Genomic DNA, 21,754 nt, shown 5'->3' on the forward strand with positions numbered 1-21,754 from the left:
TAATTTCAAGGAAAATTGTCGGTTTTTTTATTTTTATTTTTATTTTTTTGTCTTGAAAGCATTTATTACTATTTAATTAAAATTCTTCCTTTTTTTCTGATTGGGCAATCTTTTTTTTTAGAGAAAGTACTTCGTAAGTCCCCACCACTTAAGCTTGTTTTACTTTTTTGCCACTCCTCCAGGGCCTATAAATTGCCACACCAAGTAGCCTGTTTTCAATACAAAGCATAAGAAAGTGAGAGCAAGAGGTGGAAGAAAGAAAAGAGAGAATGGAGACTTTCCCAGTTATTGACATGGAGAAGCTTAATGGCGAAGAGAGAGGTGCAACCATGGAATTGATAGAAGATGCCTGTGAGAACTGGGGATTCTTTGAGGTACTAGAATAGTTAGATATAATTACTATATATATATATATCTGCCAATATTCTTTTTGAAGTTTGTTTGAAGCAATTATGTACGTTTTTGAAACCTCTGCTAACTTCTCGTGTGGTTTTTTCTGTAAAGTTGGTGAATCATGGGATTTCTCATGATTTGATGGACTCTGTGGAGAAGCTGACAAAGGAGCATTACAGGAAGTGTATGGAGGAAAGGTTTAAGGAAATGGTGGCAAGTAAGGGTCTAGAGGCTGCTCAGTCCGAAGTCAGTGACATCGACTGGGAAAGCACCTTCTTCTTGCGCCACCTTCCTGCCTCGAACATGTCCGAAATCCCTGATCTTGATGAAGATTATAGGTTACAAATATAACTCAATTTTTATTTTTATTTATTTATTATTATTTTTTTTTTTCTGAAAGTAGTTGTCTTGTGTGTGTGTGTGTGTGTGTATATATGTTAAGGGAAACCATGAGTTATAGTTGTTCTGTTACCAATTTCAGGAAGGCAATGAAGGAATTTGTAGTGGATTTAGAGAAACTGGCTGAGCAACTCTTGGACCTGCTGTGTGAGAATCTTGGGCTGGAGAAAGGATACCTGAAGAAATCCTTTTATGGCTCCAAAGGTCCAACTTTTGGCACCAAGGTCAGCAACTACCCTCCTTGCCCCAAACCAGAGCTCATCAAGGGCCTCCGCGCCCACACCGACGCCGGCGGCCTCATCCTGCTCTTCCAAGATGACAAGGTCAGTGGCCTTCAGCTTCTCAAGGATGGCGAATGGATTGATGTTCCCCCAATGCGCCACTCCATCGTCATCAACCTTGGTGACCAACTTGAGGTATATATACTTGCAAGGGCCATTAATATTGCATTAAAACAATGTAGTTGGGATGTCTTAGCATTTCCTAATTAAGATTTTTTTTTTCTTTGTGTGTAGGTCATTACCAATGGCAAATACAAGAGTGTGCTGCACCGCGTGAATGTTCAACCAGATGGTAACAGAATGTCCATAGCATCATTCTACAACCCCGGCAGTGATGCCGTTATCTATCCGGCACCAGCATTGGTGGAGAAAGAAGCCGATGAGAAAGGCCAAGTATACCCGAAGTTTGTGTTTGAAGACTATATGAAGCTCTATGCCGGCCTGAAATTCCAGGCCAAGGAGCCAAGGTTTGAGGCCATGAAGGCCATGGAGTTCCCCGTTAAGTTGGGTCCTATTGCCACTGCCTGATCAGTCCACCTCTCGTGCATGAAAGATAGGAAAAAGGGTTTTGTTGTGTGTGTGTTGCTGTGAATAATTATCATAGAGTCCTAGCTATTGAGTCTTACTGTTTCTCTGTTGAGTGAGTTTTAAGCTTGTGGTTAATTTAGGTGTGCTTTGCTATATGCTTCTTCAATAGTTCCTGTGGTGTTATGTATGTGCTGCTCTGCTGTTGATCAGATGTACTGTTTAGAAGTGACTTATCATCCCTTTTGGTAAGGAATTGTCTTAAGATTCTCTTGGGGGTATTATGCTTAATTCAAAACATATTCTTGGAATATAAATCAGAATCAATGCCTTACAAAGGGAACGTGTAAATTAAATATTGTTGACCATCTATTAAGGGTAAAAACTGGTTCCAAGCTTAAAGCTGGCCTAAAATGACTATCTAATTTTCATTCATAGAATCTTAAACGTGGAATTATTGAGTTTAAAGAAGCTCTGATCTGGAAAAACAGATAAAAGAAAAAGACATTTCTGGACAATGAAGTGTAGACAATAGGATAATCAGTCAGCATTTCTCCTTTTCTCTGCACTTCCTCATTAAGAAACCCCTGTTCTCGATATTCCCCCATAAATGTGTTTTCCTCGTTAGATTTCAATATCCACATTAAAAAAAAATTATGAAAGTCGAGTACTGATAAAATGTTTACATACCAAAACTCAAGAAAGTGCCATGAATTGGAATTGCCTTTTATTCGGCTGCCCGAATCTCAGCTTAAAGAGAGAAAATTGTAGAGCCCACTTATTCCGAGTAGATAAGTTCTGCATTCTAAGCTACTTTGGAAACCGACAACTCCTCTTTTAAGCTGTTCGAATTTTCTAATAACAAAAAAACAACCTAATAACGGGATCCTCGACGGAAGTAATGATATTGTAACACTTAAAGGCACACAAGTATGTAAATTTTATTGATACCACTAAATCATTGGTTACAGTTTCCCACCAATACAAGGGGCCCATGTTCTTGTAAGCCTCATGCTATTGGATATTTAGGATACAGAAAGCAGTATGTCATTATTAATTGAAATGATGTAAAGAAGTAGATAGTGGTCTGTTTTCAGTATCCTTAGAATATCAAGTATTCTCCTCTGTGTCCGAAAGGTTTCGGACAATAATAAAAAATTGAACCCCGAATCAGCTGTACTGAAAAACACCTGGAAACCAGATAGTATAAAGAAATCAAAGACTTTAAAGGAAGCAGTGAAGAGACACTAAAGGCACAGCAATTGAACCGTAATTCTTAGTACACACTAAACACAACTGAAAATTATGCTTCTGGATCAGGTGACTTAAAGAACTACTGCTACTGCTTTTCAACCATAACTATCAGAATACACTAAACACAACTGAAAAGTATATCTATTCTATTTCTCAAAAAGAAATAATCATCGCAAACAACTAAACAATAGTATATGACCATGAGCAATGTTGCATCTTGTCTCAGCAAGCCACCAACAGCTATTCAAAAAACCGGCCCCAAGGCTTTAGCTTATGAGGGTGTAAAATGTGATACAAATATCATGCTGCATGATTGATATGAAAGGTATATAGATTGTCATATCAAAGGAATATATGCAGATTTGCAAGGTAATAGTGAAGATATAAATTAAAATTAGCAGCTGTATGAAAGGCTTGTTTACAGTTTCTTAGCAAGGAACTATCAACACCCTGTTTCAGTATTACTCAACTAGTTTAGTTTCCATTGGTGACAAATGAAAGGATAGTCATGTAACAATTGAGCACCAATACAAAGATAACTCCATCAGAGACCAAACTGGACGAAGTTAAGATGAGAAAAGGCAGGACTTAGATTGGTCATCATGTGCAAAAAAATCCACTAAGTGCATCAATAAGGAGTGACAAATCTTATTTCATAAGCAGTGAAGAATGTGACTTAACAGAATATCCGGTACGCAATAAAGTGGAATGGCAGATAGCAGGCACATAGTTGAATACAGTTCAATCCAGCTCTGCTTGTATCTAATGATCTTAGCATGTTCTCACTCACAATCTAGCTTGAACATACTTGCGTATTTTAAATATTTCAATCAATAAAAATCAATACGGTTTAGGATCCATAGGTTCTTTTTTAACTGACAAATGCGAGAACATCTAATTCAATGCACAATCCACACAGATATGCGAACATGTCAGAACCCAAAATATCTGAATCAATGTAAGAGTGCTGCTGCTTTAGTGATATCACCTACAAACACATCGTATGCACCGAAAGTGAAGTAACCATAAAAAAGGCCATCATTCTACCAATAAGTCTTTTCTTAGCATTATGAGTCACTTTCATGGATTAGGTCCCATTATTCCATACCGTCATCTGTAAGTGCAAAGATGATGGATCACTGCCCCCGGCAGCTTAAAAATTCATGAACTCAAATGTATGGGTAAGGACAACCAGCCAATACAACCAACTGGTGCCTCTCCCCTCATTTTCAAGTGACGAGCAAGTAGATGGATTTGAGAAGATGGGTGTTGGCAGAGATTTTTTTTTTTTTTTCCCACCCTTTTCTGTTTGGGGTATGGTGGGAATGGGGGGATTGTGTGCTTTATGTTGTTCTTTTTCCATGCATTAAAAAGAACAAGATCCGGAGTGCTACAGATCACTAATGAAACTAGATGATGAAAACAAATTATGAATGGGCAATGCAATGAATGAAATAAGTCCAAACAATGATACAGACCAAGTCCCACTTCGGAATGGCAAGGCCAAAATCAGACCCTAGGCAAATAAATTGTTTATTGAAAACTCATCAGTATTGGAAGAAACAATGTTAAACGTCACCTAGAAAATTATCACGGAGAACTCAAAGCACAAAATCTTTGGAGTAAACAGATACTTAATGTTGGCACCCGATTTTTCAGAACCAAAGGAAAATAACTCTAGAATTCCACCATTTTGATATAAGAAAAGAAGCATTTCATTTCTCCAATTCATGCTCATGCTTAAATGAGAAAATCTGAATGTAAGCTGTGACGCAGATGGATAATCTCTCTCCATATCACTTTCCCAATGCTTTATCAACTACATCATTCTTAGCTTCCCCAGCCACATCAGTGTCCGGCCTTGGAACCTTTTTCTCATCCGTTTCAACTGCATCTCCATTAGAGCAGTGGTTCTTCAAAACAGTTGAAATGTCAGCCTCAGAAGCTCCAGCGAGCTTAAAGCGCTCAACAGCAGCATCAAGGTTTTCCTTCCAACCACCCAGCCCCAATTTGCATTCAACTTGGGATCGCTCAAAAAGCATGTTACCCCAGAAGAGATGTATCTGTGATCTCATCACAGCTGCTTGTTCTGCTGCTTCATCTGCTGAAACTTCACCCTGACTGCCAAGGCTAGAGGGCTCGCCTTCAGCATTACTTCCTTGTTTCTTCCTTCTTTTCAATAACTCTTCCTTCTTACTTGCACTTGGATCTTTTAGCTCATTTGCTCTCTGCTCCTCAAGCTTCTCCCACATCTCTGTTGCAGCCTTCATCTTTTCCTCTGCACTGTTAAAAAGTTTAAGAGTTTCGGCAGAATCCCAGCTAGAAAGATCCATCTTCTTAGCAAGTGCAAATGACCAATGAAGTTTGGCCATTTCAAATTGCTGCTGCCCAAGAGCCAGCAACCCCTCATAAAAGTCTGGTTTAATCAGGAGAGCCTCCTCGTACTTCTCTCTGGCCAGAGAATATCTTCCCTTAACCCAGTCATAGGCCACATGAAGTTTTGCTGCCACTACCTCCTTTCCAGCAGATTCATCTAAGGGAATGCGTTTCCTTGCTGCACACATATGAACATTTCCCCAATTGAAGAAAGCCAAAGCAGCTACCTCCTGGAACTTAGCGGCAGCCTTGTCAAAAAGACCTTGGGCTTCCTCACTTGTCACCGTCTCCTCGAGTGCCTCAGAACAAAGCTCCATCCCCAGCTCATGCAAGTCAATATGAGCATCTGGGTCAATGCCAACATGAGTGCGGAAAAGCTGAGCAAATTCAAACAACCAATCGTCCATCTCCACCTCCTTGCCCTCAGGATCTTCTGCTACCAATTTCTCCTTCTGAGCCTCTTTCTCTATCTTATTGATTCCTGTATCAGCAGGTTCCAACACAGATTCACCAAGTGATGAATTAGAGCCACTTTCATCTCCCTTGTTTCCCTCGCTCTCCACATCCTTCTCATCCTCTTCTTCCAATAAAGGTGGCTCCTGCTCAAGACCCACCTCCACAATATGCAATCTCAACATCCCGATTGAGTCTGTCTTATCTGTTTCAGGATCCTTTGGGATGAGGTTATCCACAAAAGACTCTGCCAATCTAAGTTCCCCTGAACAGGTTATGGTCACCAAATCACCATCATTATCCTTATACTTGATCAAAACTGACTTTGATGACGGAAACCTTTTGCCCACAATCTCCCTTAACACTCTGAAACTGCATTTCACTGGCATCTGGGCAAGCCTTATGTCGTGATCATAAACAAGCTTCAATGGCCTCCACTGGATTTCAGCTTCTGGAGTCTGCCCACGCAATGACACTAATGAAAACGATGAATTTTCCTTCTGGTTATCCTTTCTTGGATTGACAGGTTTTGAAGAACCACTAGAAGGCTTCAACACGAGCTTGGGCAACTGTGCTTTAGACTCTGGACCATTTTCTGTGGGAAAAACAGTTTGAGGCCTCTCTGGCTTATTATTTGGTAATATGACTGATCCCCCTGCTGTAGTAGTTGCCTTCTTTGGTACCGGTCGGGCAGGCAAACATGGCCCTAAGCCACCAACTGGGGCACCACGAACTGCAGAAGCCCCGAGGGCAGCAGGGGACGGGCGGCTCTGGAGGTCCTGCTGGGCCTCCTGGCGAGGACCCAATGCTGCCCTCAACCTCCGGGCAATCTCCAAAGCATCCCCATGATTTGGGTCTGCCCCCAATAACACCTGCACATCCTGCATCGCCATTTCATACTTCCCTGTTGCCTCAAATGCCCGAGCCCTCCTAAGGATAGCCCGGACGAAGCGGGGCTGGACCTGAAGCGCCATAGTACACTCAGCAATCACTGCCTCATAGTCTATAGGCTTCATTTGCATCAAACAAGCCGCTCTATTGCTATGAAACACGGCTCGGTCCTGATGGGTTTTTGGAGTAAGTTTAAGAGCATTATCATACTGCTCGAGAGCCCCCACGTAATCCTTACTTGTAAACCTGTTATTCCCTTCTTCTTTGAGCTCATGGGCTCTTTTCAAAAAGACCGAAGAGTCCAAATCAACACCACCATTAACATTTGGTGTTGAATTATCCCCTGACACTTGGTTTGCACCACCCTTCTTCTTCTTATTCCCTGACTTCCCCATATAAAATATAAATCTTTCTCTCCCCCTTCCTCTCTTTCTCTCAAACACACACAAATATAAATTTATCTATTTTATGTAAACGAAAGATAAAGCAGAAGAAAGCTTCCAGAATTTTCAAGAAGAATCTGTGTTCAATGAACAAGAAGAGAGAAAAAGGGGTACTTACAATTACAAATGAGAAGCTCAAAGTTGGAAGCTTTCTGTGAAGATTTTTGTTTCTGTGTGATTTTTTGCCCTGTGGAGTCCCAAAAGAGCCCCAGAAGATCGGTTGGGAAGAAGGTGGATTGGTTGGGTATTTGGAGAAATGTTTGGGTGCTCAGTGTACGAGAGAGATGGAAATGGAAAATGGGGTTTTTGGGAAGTCACTTGGGATGAAACCCTAGATGGTGGGAGGATTTTGGCAATCTAAGATGGAGCCTACTTCTACTTGGTGATCCTCAACCGTCCGATCTGTAGAATGTTGTTTCGTCCTTGACTACTTCAAACCCTTCATGTTGGATATTTATCACCTCAAACAGGGGCCAGGGGATCCAAATGAATCCCTGTACCTAAATGCGACGCGTGGCAGATATAAAAATGTTTTCTAGAATCATCGTTCTTTTAAATAATTGCGCGTGTCCTGAATTGATTTTGCATTTTTATTTTTATTTTTTATAAATAGCATTTTTTTGATAAATGTTTTATAATTATATGATAGTTACTAAATAATATTTACCTAATTGAAAAGAAAAATATTATTATTTACACTCATTTTATGCCGACTAACGTGACGTATTTTAAATAATTTTTCATATGAATAAATGAATGAACATAAAAAATAACATTATTTATTTGAAATGAGTAATGTATCAACTCTTACGCTCACTCTCCAAATACTTTTTTTTTTTTACATGTCAGCACAAGAGGAAAAAAGAGATTCAAACTAGTGATATCTGTTTCATTAGACGTGGTTACAGTCGATTGAATTACCTCTTGAAGACATCCAAATACACTTGTTGATATCATAATAAAAATTATCATTAAATTTTGAATGAATTATTAGTAAATTTTATATTTAATGGGGATTTCACTCCACATTAAAGAGTACAATTAAGAGTGTACTAGTATTTCTCTAAAACCAAATATTAGAATGGCAAGGGTATTGTGGTAATTCAGCATTGAATAGTGGCTAGGGTTGGTAATTGGGATCTCAGGCACTCTATATAAAGACCTCAAAAATTGCAGGACTGGTAAGGTTCGGCGCTTCCCTTCATCTGCTCGAGCGAATTGGTAAATAGGGTTAGGGTTTAAGACTTGGGTGTTATATCATTCTTGGATTTGTCTGATAAACCATTCATATTTTAGGGTTTTTCTTTTTGTTTTGTTTCAATCGAAGCCTCTGTTCTGTTTAAGAGAATCGGAGACGGTTTGTGTCTCTGTGTTCAGAAGAACTGCGAGGTATAACAAAATCAACGGCCGAGATATCGTTTCAGTCGTCATATTGTATTGGCGATTCGATTGTTGCTCGTCCACATTTGTTATTTCATTTCTTTTCTTTTTTTCCTTTTTCTCTATCTTTTCTTTGAGTTTGAATCTGACAGTTTTCAAAGGAGAAGCAAAAGAGATGGAGAGAAGCCGGTCCTTTTTACAAATGGTTAAAAAAAAAACAAAAAAAAAAAAGAAAGGAAATAACCATTTTACCCTGAAAAGAAAGGAAATAACCATTTTACCTTTTAATAAGGGACCGGCCGGGTCTAGTTTTCAACCAGGACATGAATTAGGGACCGGGTCCGGTTTTTATATTCTCTTATAAATTTAATAAATAAATTCACAAATGGTTAATTTGTAAAATAAAATTGCTATATATATATATATATATATATATATACCCATTATCGGACAAGGTTTTCCTCATTGGGGGAAAATTTTCTAAATTCGCATATGATTAGACAATCACATATAAGTTGTAAGAACGATTGTCCCTTTAATAGATTTAGTTAATAACTAGTCATAGATATTTATCTTTTGGGATAGAAGTTAATTGGACACAACTTTGCCGAATTTGGGGTGCATCAAATGCTTTGGGCTATGCATACAAACAATGTGTGTAACTTATAGGTCCCCAAGTTCTTTAAATAGCTCTGCAGGCTGTGGGTTTATGGAACTTAAATCGACTTGAAAGTCTACCTTTTTGTCATTAATTACTAAAATAAAAAAAAGTAAATTTATCCATCAAATTTTACTACTAATTGTGATATGACAAACACAAGAGGAAGTGAGGAAACTGAAGAAGACAAGGGTAACCAACACCTTCAACAATAACATAGGAATATTCACAAAGGAACGAAGAAGATGAAATGTTCACACATACAAAAGCGAAGACCTATATTTATGATTTCTAATTAACAAGGAAACCAAGGCAAGAACACCAGCTAAGGGTGTACGGGGAGGATTCAAAAAAAAAAAAAAAAAAAAAGAAAAGAAAAAGGAATGATATTATTATCCGACATCCACTACTTTCACTTTCTTTTCGGCTTATCTCAATCAATGGCCACTCTCCATGCTTTTCTGCTTTATGTGAAAGCAAATGCCTTTTCTTCCTTGTATTATAGGCTATCTCTTTAAACATGAAAATGATATTGGCAAGTGCTTCAAGCCAGAAATATCAAACAATTCTATGAACCTCTGATCTGTCACTCTGGCCTTAGCAGCAGCAAACCTCTGATACTCATCAAAAACAGAAGACAGGCACCATCTTTGCAATCTTCTCAAGCATCCCACCAGACAACCAGTGCGGTGCTGCACAGTCGAATCGAATGATACACAGATTGTTTGAAGATTTCAATCATATAAGAAAGCAGAAAGCAGAAAACAGAAAATAATCACAGTACCTTCCCTCGTTTGCAATGAATTAGAAGTGGGTGGTTCCTCACATCTGGCATGGCAGACAAGCAAAAAACTTGCATTAGCAGGTTGCACAAAAGAGTCAAGTTATCCTATATTTGGGCATAATGTTTAAGTTTGTATGATACCAAGGAGAACTTTCAGTGCTTCGCGAATTGTTTCCTCTGGAATGTTTACAAAAGGCTCCTGCCCATGGCATTGGTTATCAATGTCAAATGTTGTTTCGGATGCAAGTACAACAACCATACACAATCACATACTATATGAGGCAAAGCTTCCACTGATATCAGCAATTGTGATCAATGACTACTCACTCAAAGGAAGAAACAACATTAACAAAAACCCCTAAAGGGATAAGTACATCTCTGGTAACCCTGCACAAAATATGGTTACTACTTTTACATAAATATATCCAAAGCATAGCCAATCTTTTGCAACCCAGAAGCTCCCCTGTTTCTAGGATTCCACAATTTACAATTCTATGATCCACTATCTACCTCTGTCAAAATTGGTTTCCCTACTAACAGTCGATTTTTCTTCTACAGTTTCTTTTGAAAACTTCAACCCATGAAAACCTTTCAAGAAGAGGGCTGATTCATGCCACTTTGCCATGACAGAATAATGGGATAAAAATATGGTTTCAAGAATTTTTAAAATGGATCTGTTTAATATTTAGTGGTCAACATGAAGATTTTTTCAGCAGATCAGCCACAAGAAAAACCAGTGTCTCAAAAACGCACAGCAATGTGGCCGCAAGTCTTGATAGCTACCAAAATAGAAATCTGCATCTTAGTGTTAAAACAATGGCCAATAGATTATATTAATAATAATAAAAAGCATAGGTCCGTTCTGAACCTTACTCAATTAGTCCCATTTCAATTATCATAGTTAACGCGTTGTTTGATCCCATTTCTAACAATTTCGCACATAAATTCAGGAAGCAGAGTCAACAATTCCACAGTAAATAAAAAAATAAAAAAAAAATCAGATCATTATCAAATTACATGAACGAATTAAGCCTAAAAATCCAATACCGAACCTTACAGCCATCGATCCCGAACTGGAAAAGCTTAATCCCATTAGCCTTCAAAAACTCATTGTTCGCCTCCGGATAGGGCTCCAGGCACAAACATCTACCACAAACAACGATATCAAATCCCCAAAATATCACTCATAGCGACCAAAACTTCCGAAGAAGAAAACAGTTATCGAAAAATTACACACTCACATAATGGAACGGAGCTCTAGGGATTTCAAGAAGCCGAAGTTAGCGGAATCTGGGAAACCGGACCTGAACACGCCATTATCGACCATCGCGAAGTTCAGCGGCGGAACCAACAACTCCTCCCCCTCCCGCTCGCCATCTTCAACGACAATCGGCGGAGACTTCGCCGCCGTCGAGTTCCCGAAGGTCAACGACTGCGAGGGTTCGGTCGCTGTACACATCTCCGGCCCAAAGCTCTCAACCTTCATGGATTTGGCGCCAAAAATTTGAAACAAAGCGATTCTGAGAATCTGAGAGGCTTTTCGAAATCTTCTTTCTTTCTCTCTTCTTTTTTCTCGGTGGGAAAGAGGGAAAAAGTGAGAGAGAAAGGATCTCGTGATGATGAATCGTGCTGTGGACGATGGAATGGGATTGTGATCCGGTTGGTTTTCGTATTGGCCTTGTACGATAGAGACGTGGACATAAAAAGCAAAGACCAAGAAGAGTTGAGGGAAAAAGGCTGAGCCTGATGAATATCTACTTTACTTGTAGATTTTTTTAATAATGAGAAAGAGTTATATAGTGGAGACTGGGATATAATAGTTGAGAAAATATATTTAATTAACACTCTCCTGACATTTTACATATAAAATATTTTACTGTGGAGGTTAATATCATATTAAATTATTAATTATCTCAAAAAATTAGTTTATAGAAATAATAATCACTTTCCTTGCTTTGTGGACAAATTAATTAAGTTTTGTGCTCAATAATTTGTTTATTCAATTTCATAATTCTAGATCCAATTAGAGGTGGGAAAGAAAATTGACAAAAATTTCTTTCAAACTGGTATGGAGGAATATCTTTCAACTCATGTAAAATAGTGTCAAGTGTTTATAAATATTTAAAAGATACATTAAATTTAGTTTAAATTAGTAAACTGTTATTAATGAGGTTAAGAATTTAATGTGTCTTTTAAATGTTTATGGACACTTAGCACTATTTTACATGGGTTTAGTTTTTTTTTTTTTTTGGAAGGGAGGGGGAGATGCAGATGATGATTGGAGTGTTAGTAAACCTAGTAGACTAAAGAAATCCTAGAATACATAAGGCAAGCAATAACTCAAGAATAATATCAAATAATTCTTAACATAGAGTATTCTAATTTTGTTAAAAAAAAATTGATAGCCCACACATAGAGGGATTGAGGCGGATTCAGATTTTAGAAAATAGGAGTCTCTACGATGTTCGCTTTTCGCAACATGTAGACGGACTATTCGAAATCTATTCGGGCAAACAAATCTCATACAAAATTTTTCACATTTGTAACCTAAATTGATAGCAATTTGAACAATAAAATTGCTAAAAATCTCTATCCAAATTGCGGCACCTGTTTGTCTTGAACATGTGACCTTTTACACCCTAATCCAGTTAGAATAATTAATTATGTAGCGCTTCTTCTTTTTTGTGGAATGTTCAATTTTTAGTGAAATTTGAGCATTCCAATTATAAAGGATTCGACCACATTATATATTCTTTTTGAATATTTTATGTAGGTCTTATAAATTTAATGATGAATTTAAAAAATATATATATATATATAAAACGAAAATGGATGAGAAATGATTTCTTTTATATTTTATTTATTATAATTTTTTTTTTTTTTTTTTTTATGGTCAATGGTCAATGATTAAGATTTAGCAACTCACCTGGGCCTTAAAAGGGTCACTTACATGTGGAGTGGGCATTCGACAAGATTCGAAGGATCTTCATGATATACAACAATTATTTTCCTTTGACCAAAACTAAATATTTTAATATTACTAATATATTATTCTCTATTGGTTAGTTTGATCAGCGTTAAGAGGCCTAGCGATTAACTTCTCATTTTCGTAGTAAAGCTCCAAATCAAAACCTACCATAATATGCTTCTCTATCTTTGACACATACTATAAAATTCTAAATTGTTGTTATTTAATGAAGTTCGGGAGGTATGTTGAATCTATATTATTCGAAGGATCTTTATGTTATACAACAAATATTTTCCTTTCACTAAAACTGAATATTTTAATATTACTAATATATTATTCTCTATTGGTTAGTCTGATCAACGTTAAGAAGCCTAGCAACTAACTTCTCATTTTCGTAGTAAAGCTCCAAAATCAAAACCTACCACAATATGATTCTCTATCTTTGACACATACTATAAAATTCCAAATTGTTGTTATCCAATGAAGTTCGGGAGGTACGTTGGATCTATATTATTCAAAGGATCTTTATAGTATATAACAAATATTTTCCTTTAACCAAAATTGAATATTTTAATATTACTAACATATTATTCTTTATTGGTTAGTCTGACCAGCGTTAAGATGCCTAGCGACTAACTTCTCATTTTCGTAGTAAAGCTCTAAATCAAAACCTACCATAATATGCTTCTCTATCTTTGACACATGTTATAAAATTCCAAATTGTTGTTATTTAATGAAGCTCGGGAAGTATGTTGGATCTATATTATTCGAAGGATCTTTATGGTATGCAACAAATATTTTCCTTTGACCAAAACTGAATATTTTAATATTACTAATATATTATTCTCTATTGGTTAGTCTGATCAACGTTAAGAAGCCTAGCAACTAACTTCTCATTTTCGTAGTAAAAATCCGAAATCAAAACCTACCACAATATGATTCTCTATCTTTGACACATACTATAAAATTCCAAATTGTCGTTATTCAATGAAGTTCGGGAGGTACGTTGGATCTATATTATTCGAAGGATCTTTATGGTATACAACAAATATTTTCCTTTAACCAAAATTGAATATTTTAATATTACTAATACATTATTCTTTATTGGTTAGTCTGACGAGCGTTAAGAGGCCTAGCGACTAACTTCTCATTTTCGTAGTAAAGCTCCAAATCAAAACCTACCATAATATGCTTCTCTATCTTTGACACGTACTATAAAATTCCAAATTGTTTAGTAATGCTTCTTAAGGTTACTCTTTTATTTTTAGCAAAAGCGAAAAGTAAGAACATTTAAAAAAAAAAAAAAAACAAACAAAAACAAAAACCCCAAACAAATTCCTCCTAAAAAGTTTTGCCAAACGAACCCATTAATGTTCCTGATTACCAAAAAAAAAAAAAAAAAAAAATGTTCCTGATTACAGTGTTTGGTATTGGAAATATGACATAAGCCATTAAAAACTAGACGGGTGATGGGATTATATTGAAATGAGTTGGATGCTGTGTAAATCTTTTCATGTCCAAACTAATATATTCTCTAGGCTCAAAAGATCACCTGTAGTCTGTAGAATAATGTTACGTGTACGAGTTTACTTGCAGCTTTTCTGCTCAATGACGTGGATATAAACTTCAATGGGGCCGACAATCCTAACCTTACCTGCCCATTTCATACTCAATAACATACGCAAATATCAAGCAGTGGAGAGATGGGACTTTAAATAATGAGGATTTTAATTAATTTTCAATTTCCACCAACTATTCCCCCTGCCCTACCCTTCACGCTGCAAGTACTAGTACTTTAATCGTTCCTTGACTATTTGCAGTCAACATTGTTGGGCTATCACTCTTCCAACAAACAGCACTGATGAAGTAACGTCCTACATTATTCTCATCATCTCCTTCTGAAGAACCAAATCTATGCCAAGCCATTGGTTTAGAGATAGCCTGCAGGTAGACATCAAAATCAGGTTTCTTCAAGTAGACATCAAAATCAGGTTTCTACAAGATAGAATTATAAAGAGTAATACTTCTCTTCACACTGACTGACGTGACATATTTTAAGTAACTTTTCATACTAATTCTTTTAAAACTTGTTGACATGTGTTAATATGTAATTAGAGAGTGTTATAACTTACATAGTTTTAATTACATGCTGACACTTGCTACTTTTTTTTTTTGATTTTTTTTTTTTAAAAAAAAAGATGTAGATGTAGCATTACTCATTTAGATATTTCTTAACCTTGTGATAAACGAACACTTCGTTTGTCTCACTGCCACAAGCTATGTACTCGCTATTTACCGAGAGACCCACAAAATTCTTCTCATTCACGTGGCCTCTGTACGTGCGCAGCTGTGCAAATGAGAAATAATTTATGAATGCATAGTTAGTTTGGATATCATTTAAATAAAAAAGAAAAGAAAAAAGAAAGAAGTTTTGAATTCCCATATAAACAAAAGGGTATCATAATTGAGCCATATATATATATATATAGAGAGAGAGAGAGAGAGAGAAATTCTATCGGTACCAAACTTTTTGCCAAAAGAATGAGATAGTGGTACCAAAATGATGTGAAACTTATTTATTAGTACCTGTAGCATTTGTCATAATTAATTGTTTAAATCTTCTCCAATCAATAAACTCCACATCATTTTGATACTCATCTCTTGGTAAAATATTTGGTACCCTTCACAATCCCATTAAAGTTACCAAGAACACTTAGGCCCCGTTTGGCTTGTGAATACTTACTGGTAAATTTTCCTTCACATCCCACAAGCGCAATGTGTTGTCAGTAGATGCAGAAGCAAGTTCATTGTTAGACAAGAATTTTACATATGAAACAGCTTTTCTGTGCCCGCTAAACACATGCAGGGGTTGGCTGATATTTCTCAAGTCATAATAGCGAACGTGACGATCTGAAGAACCAACCTGAAAAACTCCCAAGTATTAGAGCTTATATCTGGATTTTATCCAGATAGATAGCCGAAGTTGAGCCATGAGTTCTACGAAGTCTAAATTTCAATGGATGTGAGTAAGGGAAGTCTGCATCACAAACTACTGTTCTTTCATCAATTATTGAAATAAAAGATAAAGACAAAAGTAGAGTTTTAGTATCAACAATTTCAAGACATTTGTATTTTAGATAAAAACATGACTCAAGCAGCAAAGCTTTGATGGAAACATACTGCCACATAAATGCTTGATCCAGGATTATACTTGACAGAACAAATATTCGCTGTCATGTCGATTGTAAGAACACTTGCTTCTTGCCTTGTGCACCAAATTTTGACCTGTTACTCACAGACAAAAAAAAAAAAAAAAAAAAAAATCAAGCTGAGACTACTTTTTAGCATGAACTCAATCAAAATAAGCTACATCAATATTTTATGAGGTAACCCAAAAAAATCCCAACTTGAGATTTCATAAGGGCATGGCAAGAGCACTAATATGTCTCAACGTAAATGGATGATCCAGAAAAATGCAGCTTGCTTATATTCTGATTAAGGACACTAAATCAGACTATTGTGTTTCTAAATATTAGTTATCATGAAACAGAAGAAAACAATTTCCACGTTGACAAAATTGGCTTGACTTGCTTGCAGATTTGGTGCATTTATCATGCCATACAAATAAGAATCCACTTACCAAAAAGAAAAAGAAGCAAGGAAATCTGACCATTGATACTTTAACTGAGGACTATTTAAAAGACAATAAGGCAATGTCATGGCCAAAAGCAGGACTTTTTCCATGAAGATGACACGAGAATTGACTAAATTCTGAAATCTAAAAGGAAAAGTGGTCAAGAAATTGTGACCATAATTTAGGGGCCACTTGGGCTGTAAACAAGTTGGAACATTTGGGTCGAGCACATACTGTCATAATGGCTCTGAAAAAGATGAACTGTTTGTGCCCAGGTCCGTTGACAAATAGTACACTATTTCAAGAAACTCCCCTGGGGTGTCTTACAAATGTCATGATAAGATCCTTGATTTCTCAAGACAGCCGACACATTCTAAGGCTCTAATTTCAAGAGGTACTAAGGATATCTCTATTTCATCCGTGCAACCTTGAATACTGCACACCTATAAGGAACCAGTCTATTGTCCATTTTTTTTTCTTTTCTTTTCAACTCATATTAATATACGGCTCACCAAGTCATACAGTATACCCCATATTTTTCCATTTCCAACTACCTTGCAGTCATCACTGCCTGATACAAGCATTGAAGGTTCGGTGCGTGAAAAATCAACACTCCAAGCTCGCTTTTCATGCTCCTCATATTCCATCACACTCTGGAAAGAAAAGAGTTCTGTTAAATAATTTCTATGACTAGATGATTAGAAGGATGACCAGATTATGACAGTGTATTTGTGTATGCAGATAAACTTGTGAGAGCATACGCTACCCAGTGATTGAAAGAGAAAAAAAGAGAGTTACTACCTGGCGGTTGTTTACATCCCAAACAGTCACTATCCCCTCATAATCACTACTAGCAATATGGTTTTTTGTGTACTTATTCCAGCTCAAGCAAATAAGTTTGGATCGTGTGGGCATCTCTACAACAGGGCGGTGAACATCTGCAGGTTCATTCACCACCTAGAAGCAATCACAAAGGCAATAGATTACCAGTAAAATAAAAAAATTAAAAAAAAAAAATTGTGGCATAAATAATGTCTTAGGAAAGATAAATAAAATGGTATATTGCTGTCTCCATTTCTTATTAGAACATAATAAACGCACCATTTAAGTAAAATGCTCAAGAAACAGCTAAAACATGGTAGTATAAAGTAGATCCAGATCACATATTTAAGAATGTTATTTAAGAAGCTATAAAAGAAATGGTATGGAAGATTGCCTTTCATATTCCTCCCAAGTCATTTTTTGCTGTTAGAAAGAAACTAGACTCCATCAAAACCAGAAATATTATCTTAAACACTTACTGAGGAAAAATCAAAAACCTTGATGCGCCGTGAAACACCAGCTGTAGCAAACAACTCATTATCACGATCGAATTCTATACTGCAGCAAATACAATGGGATTTGAAATTCAATGGTTTTGACCTTTAAGAGAAGCTAAATAACAATAACTAAGTTGCATGGCTTGCACAGAGAAATTGCAGAACTCTGTTTGATTGTTTTTTCCTTTTTACATGACTTGGTAGGTCATTTGCATTGCCATTGGCAAATGTGGTTGCCATGGGTGCATTATAATTTACAACATTTACAACATATTATAAATATGATAAATTGTTAGCAAATCTAGAAGATAAAGAGAATCACACCAGAGCTTCTGACTGGTTAAATGAAATTGTACAACATGCAAGAAATTTCAACTCACCTTGACACAATATTGGGAGTGTGAAAAATGTCATCATGCCGAAGTTCAGCAATGACCCTCAATCGACTATATCAAGCAACAACCAGATAATATCAGCAATTTAGCAAATAATGTTTCCCAAAAAGGACTGAATATGAAAAACTAAAATCAATACCTCAAAAATCCAGTACCTGTATCGGGTAAAGGTAGTCAGCACAGATAGGAAATCATCAAGACCTGGATTATAACCTCCTCTACTTACAGTATTTGTGTCCCTTCTATCCTGTTTGTGAGACTGCCCATTCCAATTCCGCCTCTTTTGCAAATAACACTCTTGTAGGCCGTTGAACTGTAGCAAGAGATGATAATAAGAACCAATTAACTATATAAATAATTAAAATATACTTATAATAAGCTCTAATTCAATAGCCTATTCATCTCAACCACAGATCAATTTGCACAATTTCTCAGAGTAATATCAGCCTAACTTCTAGGAGGTCTCAACTTCAGTAGGAGTTATTCCAATAGCATATAATTACAGTAGCTGGCAAACAGAATATAGCATCTATAAAGCAGCTTAAGGAACTTGGCCCTTGGGCTATATAGTTTTGTGCCATCAGAAAGGACAGAAGGCCTAATGACACAAAAAGTCAACATAAGATAATACACGGACAACACCACCACATCACAGCCAGGAAGCTGTTGCTCACTAAAGGACATGATAAAATAGCAACTCAATTTCAATGTACAATAAGGATAAAATAAAACTCTTGTAAGATCACAAACCTGTGAATGGACCTGCCTTTTTCTTGCTACAGCTAGTGCTGATGGAGCAACAGATTGCAAATCTGAACCACTACAAGCATCCCTCCTTTGGAGTACGTGGGAGCTCGCTTGATCCATTACATCAGCAATTTTGTTCTGTGATCCCATCTGCCCTTGCGCATAGCGTGCACTGCACATAATGCCACTTTCATGCTTATCAGTCAACGAAGCCCACGCTTTTGTTGCAATGGAGTCACCATTAAGCATCCTCAGTTTTACTGAGAATCCATCTTTTGTCCGGTACAGTCCTGTTCTATATCTCTGTACAGCATTTATGTCCTCCTTGATATACAGGAGATCAGCTTGTAACTACAATGGAAACAGAAGAATATCAGCTCCGAAACTAAAGATGAACTGCAATTTAATAAAAAGAAACATTAACTCTTCATTAAACCCCTTGGCAGTCATCCAACAATGAACCAATACATACATTTACAGCACTTGCAAGTAAATGCATCCTTCCCCGCAGGGCACAGTGGAAACAATTAACATGTACAGTGATATATGCAACTTGAAGTAAACTAGACATCCTGAGGACTGACAATCATAGCATGGAAGTCAAGGGTTCTCCTCAAGGTTCGCTCGTTTGAAGTTCCAGATGCCTCTGGTTTTTATAGGTGTATTCAGATAACTGTTTCATGACTTTAAAATAGGGTTTTTTGTTTTTTTTTTTTACTCCGCATTATTACTCCATCAGCGGGGGGATAATCCCATGTATCATAATAGTTATACAAGCAGATATTTCCAGTAGAAAGTGTTGGCATACACGAAGGAAATAAAATATGACTCAAAGGCAGAAATAAATAAAATCAGGTGCAAAGACCTCATTCAGCTCTTCAGTCTTTTTCTCCCGCAGGCAATGTAAGAAGTCAAGCAGAATCTGCATATTTTTCTCAGCTTCTTCTTGCTCCATTTTTCTCTTCATTTCTGTGAGGAGAGACAGCAGGCCATCTAGCTCCTTAATTGACACCTCACGACCCTGTCTAAGATCCTCAAGAAAGAGTCATTCTAAATAACAAGTAATTACATACAGATAATTAGCATTAAAACATCCACTGATACATTTCAAAACTAATTTAACTGACTAACTAAAAATAAATCCCAACTGGAAAAAAGAAATGAAAAATCTGCAGGCAAGACAGAAATTTTCTTTATATTAACTGACCTGTTGTAATGACTGACGAAGATGTTCAAAAGGGGACGCAGACTTTGCTTTCTGACGAGCACAAGTTCTCCTTAATAACTGCAAGGTTCAATACAGATTTCTAAACAAACTGTACTCAGGTTATCAAAAATAGTAAGATTTAGTATATTAATTAAATAATTAAATTTACCAATTTTTATTGGTTTAACTTATTAAGAGAAGTAGTCATTTACATGGTATTAAAGCGAATAATTCACTCTTCCTTTTGATTAAATATTTGGCGCGATGAAAGAGATGCGAAAGTGTTAAAATATTAATTAAATTATTAAATTCTCCTTCCTATAAAGTTGAATTTTATTATTTTGATTGCTTTGATTTCCAACTGTACATGCATTTTCAGATCGTCAACAATGAAGAACTCAATTCAACATGCGTCATTTCATTTTCTCCCACATTTTCTCTGGTAACAAACGGAGCACCACGAAACCGATCCGCAAACAAAATTCACAAACAAAAATTCCAAAAAAGCGCTAATCAGAAGAAACCAAAAAAAAAAAAAAATAATAATAATAATAATTAACACACCTTATCAAGTAGAAAATTAGGGAAGATATGAGCGGTAGTGAGGTAGTGACTGCAACAAGGACAGTCGCTCTTGTTCCTCAGGTGCGTGACAATGCACATGTAGCAGAAGCTGTGGCCACACGCGGTGAGGAACGCGTCGCTTATGATCTGCATGCATATCGGGCAAAGCGAGTCCTTGTCCATGTCACTCGGTCCCGCGTCCTCCGACTCCGGATTCGGAGGAGCAGGTGGCACCGGCGGCCGTTCCGCCGCGGGGTCCAGTGAGGGCTCGTCCTTCACGGAGGGGACCAGTTCTCCCACTGCGCTCTCTCCCATTTTGTCTTCTTCAATTTCTCTTTCTTTTTCTTTTCTTTTTTTCTGAGTCAATCTCTCTTTCTCTAGAATTGGAATTGTGTGAATCGTGTGAGCAGAGTGTGAGTTATAAAAGTCGTTGGAAGAAGAGAGGAAATGAAACGTTGTCCTGTGAACAGAGCGAGATAGTTTGTGAGGGTGAAAACCACCCACGTTAGGCGGGCGTTTTCTTCATTCGTTTTTTTTTTTTGTTCGAACAACGGCGTCGTGTTGGACTTGTTGTGTTTAGTGTTTAATTTTGATTTGCCAGATCAAAGCGGTTGTTGGAATGTCATTTAATACTACCAACTGTCAACGGTGACATTTTGATTTGGATGCCTAATTGTCAGGGACCAATGTTATTTAGATAATTAGGCTCGACGTAAAATGGTTTCCTTCGTAAAATATTTTCAGGAAATTATTTTCCCTGAAAATATTTTTCGTCGAAAACATTTTACGGCGTTTACCTTGCACATGGAAAATAATTTTTTTTAATATCTTTTTTTTTTTTCTTTTAATATATATTTTTTCCAATAAGGTCCCCACTAGGACTTGCACGAGACTTGATCGGGACCCGCTCGGGACTTGCCCGAGACTTGACCGAGACACGCTCGAGACCCGCCCGGGACCTGACTAGGACCCTTTCGGGACTTGACCGAGACACGCCCGGGACCTACCCAGGACCCGTCCGGGACTTAATTGTCCCTTTACGATAGAAATTACGTCCCGGGCGGTTTTCGGGCAAGTCCCGGG

At 37.1% G+C, this 21,754-nt stretch overlaps 4 protein-coding genes and 1 non-coding gene across 5 annotated transcripts; 2 read left to right on the forward strand and 3 right to left on the reverse strand.

Annotated features, from left to right (window-relative positions):
- The first annotated feature begins 224 nt into the window (after positions 1-224).
- On the forward strand, positions 225-1,850 carry LOC132170670 (1-aminocyclopropane-1-carboxylate oxidase). Its single transcript, XM_059581734.2, has 4 exons — positions 225-374; positions 505-731; positions 875-1,208; positions 1,308-1,850. Exons 1-4 carry the CDS (start codon positions 270-272, stop codon positions 1,599-1,601), a joined length of 960 nt encoding a protein of 319 aa, XP_059437717.2. The 5' UTR covers positions 225-269; the 3' UTR covers positions 1,602-1,850.
- A 2,497-nt stretch (positions 1,851-4,347) lies between these two features.
- Positions 4,348-7,403, reverse strand: PHOX2 (Octicosapeptide/Phox/Bem1p (PB1) domain-containing protein / tetratricopeptide repeat (TPR)-containing protein). The gene has a single exon (XM_059582832.2). It carries the CDS (start codon positions 6,965-6,967, stop codon positions 4,649-4,651), a length of 2,319 nt encoding a protein of 772 aa, XP_059438815.2. The 5' UTR covers positions 6,968-7,403; the 3' UTR covers positions 4,348-4,648.
- A 951-nt stretch (positions 7,404-8,354) lies between these two features.
- Positions 8,355-8,481, forward strand: LOC132173199 (small nucleolar RNA snoR111). The gene has a single exon (XR_009439290.1). It is a non-coding gene; the product is annotated as a small nucleolar RNA snoR111 (small nucleolar RNA).
- A 989-nt stretch (positions 8,482-9,470) lies between these two features.
- Positions 9,471-11,579, reverse strand: LOC132170485 (inositol diphosphatase DSP4). The gene is made up of 5 exons (XM_059581479.2): positions 11,079-11,579; positions 10,890-10,983; positions 9,979-10,036; positions 9,838-9,881; positions 9,471-9,745 (listed from the first exon to the last, which is right to left on the reverse strand). Exons 1-5 carry the CDS (start codon positions 11,321-11,323, stop codon positions 9,560-9,562), a joined length of 627 nt encoding a protein of 208 aa, XP_059437462.2. The 5' UTR covers positions 11,324-11,579; the 3' UTR covers positions 9,471-9,559.
- A 2,701-nt stretch (positions 11,580-14,280) lies between these two features.
- LOC132170510 (E3 ubiquitin-protein ligase COP1) lies at positions 14,281-21,068 on the reverse strand. The gene is made up of 13 exons (XM_059581513.2): positions 20,672-21,068; positions 20,108-20,185; positions 19,766-19,921; positions 18,904-19,251; positions 18,309-18,466; positions 18,139-18,204; positions 17,741-17,819; positions 17,241-17,396; positions 16,994-17,092; positions 15,986-16,090; positions 15,549-15,728; positions 15,042-15,152; positions 14,281-14,746 (listed from the first exon to the last, which is right to left on the reverse strand). Exons 1-13 carry the CDS (start codon positions 20,984-20,986, stop codon positions 14,579-14,581), a joined length of 2,019 nt encoding a protein of 672 aa, XP_059437496.2. The 5' UTR covers positions 20,987-21,068; the 3' UTR covers positions 14,281-14,578.
- Between the last annotated feature and the right edge of the window lie 686 nt (positions 21,069-21,754).

The sequence above is a fragment of the Corylus avellana genome, chromosome 1 (genome assembly GCF_965113065.1).
Source record: "Corylus avellana chromosome 1, dhCorAvel1.hap1.2, whole genome shotgun sequence".
Classification (NCBI taxonomy): Eukaryota; Viridiplantae; Streptophyta; class Magnoliopsida; order Fagales; family Betulaceae; genus Corylus; species Corylus avellana.

Bases quoted from the DNA above. Each gene is read 5' to 3' on its own strand.
- LOC132170670 (XM_059581734.2), top strand. From the start codon at position 270: ATGGAGACTTTCCCAGTTATTGACATGGAGAAGCTTAATGGCGAAGAG. The intron at 375-504 runs GTACTAGAATAG...TTTTCTGTAAAG, and splicing joins AGAACTGGGGATTCTTTGAG to TTGGTGAATCATGGGATTTC. The intron at 732-874 runs GTTACAAATATA...TACCAATTTCAG, and splicing joins GATCTTGATGAAGATTATAG to GAAGGCAATGAAGGAATTTG.
- PHOX2 (XM_059582832.2), bottom strand. From the start codon at position 6,967: ATGGGGAAGTCAGGGAATAAGAAGAAGAAGGGTGGTGCAAACCAAGTG.
- LOC132170485 (XM_059581479.2), bottom strand. From the start codon at position 11,323: ATGAAGGTTGAGAGCTTTGGGCCGGAGATGTGTACAGCGACCGAACCC. The intron at 10,984-11,078 runs GTGAGTGTGTAA...TGTTTGTGGTAG, and splicing joins CTAGAGCTCCGTTCCATTAT to ATGTTTGTGCCTGGAGCCCT. The intron at 9,882-9,978 runs GTATCATACAAA...CTGCCATGCCAG, and splicing joins AGCACTGAAAGTTCTCCTTG to ATGTGAGGAACCACCCACTT.
- LOC132170510 (XM_059581513.2), bottom strand. From the start codon at position 20,986: ATGGGAGAGAGCGCAGTGGGAGAACTGGTCCCCTCCGTGAAGGACGAG. The intron at 17,093-17,240 runs GTAGTAACTCTC...TTTTCTTTCCAG, and splicing joins GGGATGTAAACAACCGCCAG to AGTGTGATGGAATATGAGGA. The intron at 16,091-16,993 runs GTAGTTGGAAAT...TGTGAGTAACAG, and splicing joins CAGGCAGTGATGACTGCAAG to GTCAAAATTTGGTGCACAAG.